The sequence below is a fragment of the Sprattus sprattus genome (genome assembly GCF_963457725.1).
Source record: "Sprattus sprattus genome assembly, chromosome: 17".
NCBI lineage: Eukaryota > Metazoa > Chordata > Actinopteri > Clupeiformes > Clupeidae > Sprattus > Sprattus sprattus.
This window is the reverse complement of record NC_137915.1, coordinates 4,060,915-4,062,910: the sequence shown is the minus strand read 5'-3', so window position 1 is coordinate 4,062,910 and position 1,996 is coordinate 4,060,915. Positions and strand designations below refer to the sequence as shown.

The following is a 1,996-nucleotide window of genomic DNA, read 5'->3' as shown; positions in this document are numbered from 1 at the left end:
AATTCGTTGATAATGCACTGTACACACATTTTATACAAAGTCATTTTATACAACACGTACTTTGTGGTTCTCTGTGTTGCAACGACAAGCGATACGTCCTCACAACACACGGACAAATTGATTGGTTAATTTTCAGTTCGCAAACAAAAGCGATTTACTGTTTTTCTACAAAAGATTCCACGACAAACTCTGTTTCCTTTCAATTAATATGAATTAATAATAAATCATCAGATGGCCAACAACCAAACCCCCATCTAAAAAGCATAATGCTGTAAATAATACATGTGTGTTAAGTCTTTTGTTTTCAGTAGGCTAATTACCCGGCAAAAAGGGACGCTCACATTTGACCTTCTCTCATTAATTATGAAAAGTCGTGTTTAATTCATCTTGCACGGGATAAAACTGGCCGCGGAGATGAATGTCATAGGGGAAATGCACGTCAGAGGAGCCTCTTGACAACGCATTCTGGCCGGGGGTACCGCGGGCTGGCACCGAGCAGTAACGCATTCCGTAGTGGCAGCTCTTGCCATAATCAGCCGGGTCTTCCTGCTTAAGGGAGAAAATCCCATTAAAGTTAATAGGAGGACTCAGTGGACCATCGAATTGGGGACTGGCACATTCTGGGGAGGTGCTCTCATAGAACGGTTCATAGGCATTGCTATAACTGTAGGGCCGAAAGGGTTTCATGCCGTCCACCGCGCTGCTGACGTGGCCGGAGGCCGCAACGACATCGGGACTCTGGTAAGATGGGTACATGGAGTCATATGGAGACCGGCCAGACAAGGTTGCTTCCCCGTTGTGATCAGAAACGAAATGTCTGGCATTCAGCTGAAGACAGCCCGCCACTAGGTTTGTGGTGGGCTGCGACAGACCTTTGCACAGTGTCTGGACAAAGGTCAGAAGGTCAGGTCGCTTGCCAGTGCTTAGGATCTCAGACAAAGCCCAGATGTAGTTTTTGGCTAAACGCAAGGTCTCTATCTTGGAGAGTTTCTGAGTTTTGGAGTAGCAAGGCACCACCTTCCGCAGGCCGTCTAGCGCATAGTTTAGGCCATGCATCCTGGTCCGCTCTCTCGTATTGGCTTCCATGCGGCGCAGTTTAACCCTGTCGTAACGGTCCTTGGTCATCTTCTTTTTCCGCGGCCCGCGTCTCCTGGACAAGCCGTTGTCATCTTGACCCTCCTCGCGCTCATCGTCGTCCCTCTCCGATTCTTCGTCCTCCGGCCCTCTGATACCGCTCTGCGAGAGGCCGTCCTCTTTTTTAAAGAGCTCTGGTTTGTTGACCTTCATATTGCCATCGCAGTCCCGAGAAAAGTTTGGCACGAACTGAGACTCCATCATCACGGGCTCCTCAAACGGTAAAGTCAACATCGTCTTTGCTAGGGGTAACGAGAAGGCAATGTAAGAACGAATCTAAATGAGAGACTGTGCTAGTATTGTTTAAAAGCATGTTGTCGAGCCCTATAATGAAAAGCCTGCTTGCCATGGTCTGTGTAGCTCTTGCAAAGAGGCAATTTTTCATCTAATAAAAGAGCAACCTTCAGACACAAAAACTTCAAAGCTGTAAGCGCTAAGTAAATCGAACGACATATTTCCAGCACAGTTAATTAAAACCGACCATCACACTTGCAGAGAGTCTATGAAAATAATCTTCGGGAAATATCACTCGTCCATAATCATGCACTAAAGTCTTCCTACCTGTGTTTTGGGAGTCAATTAAAATCATTCATTCTCTTAATTGTCCTTAAAAGTTTTCTTGATCTCGTTTAGCTCCGGACGGCTCTTTTGCACCTTGAGCAGTTCACCAATCCTCAGCGTGTTCTCCGCAGCTCGCTTTCTCTCGCGGAGAAATGACACTGATGCCAACCGCCAAAGCTGGTACCCATGCCATCTGGCGCGTACGTCACGTGACAATGGTCGTCACGTGGTTTAGTCTCAGGGGGCATTTATTCCTTCCTGATCATCTGGCATGCCTCTAGCTGGGCATCAGAGTGAAGGC

At 47.2% G+C, this 1,996-nt stretch overlaps 1 protein-coding gene across 1 annotated transcript; it reads right to left on the bottom strand.

Annotated features, from left to right (window-relative positions):
* Positions 1–357: 357 nt before the first annotated feature.
* neurod6a (neuronal differentiation 6a) lies at positions 358–1,723 on the bottom strand (the record flags this gene model as incomplete). The annotated part of the gene is made up of 2 exons (XM_080855284.1): positions 358–1,376; positions 1,696–1,723. 2 exons carry the CDS (start codon positions 1,721–1,723, stop codon positions 358–360), a joined length of 1,047 nt encoding a protein of 348 aa, XP_080711410.1.
* Between the last annotated feature and the right edge of the window lie 273 nt (positions 1,724–1,996).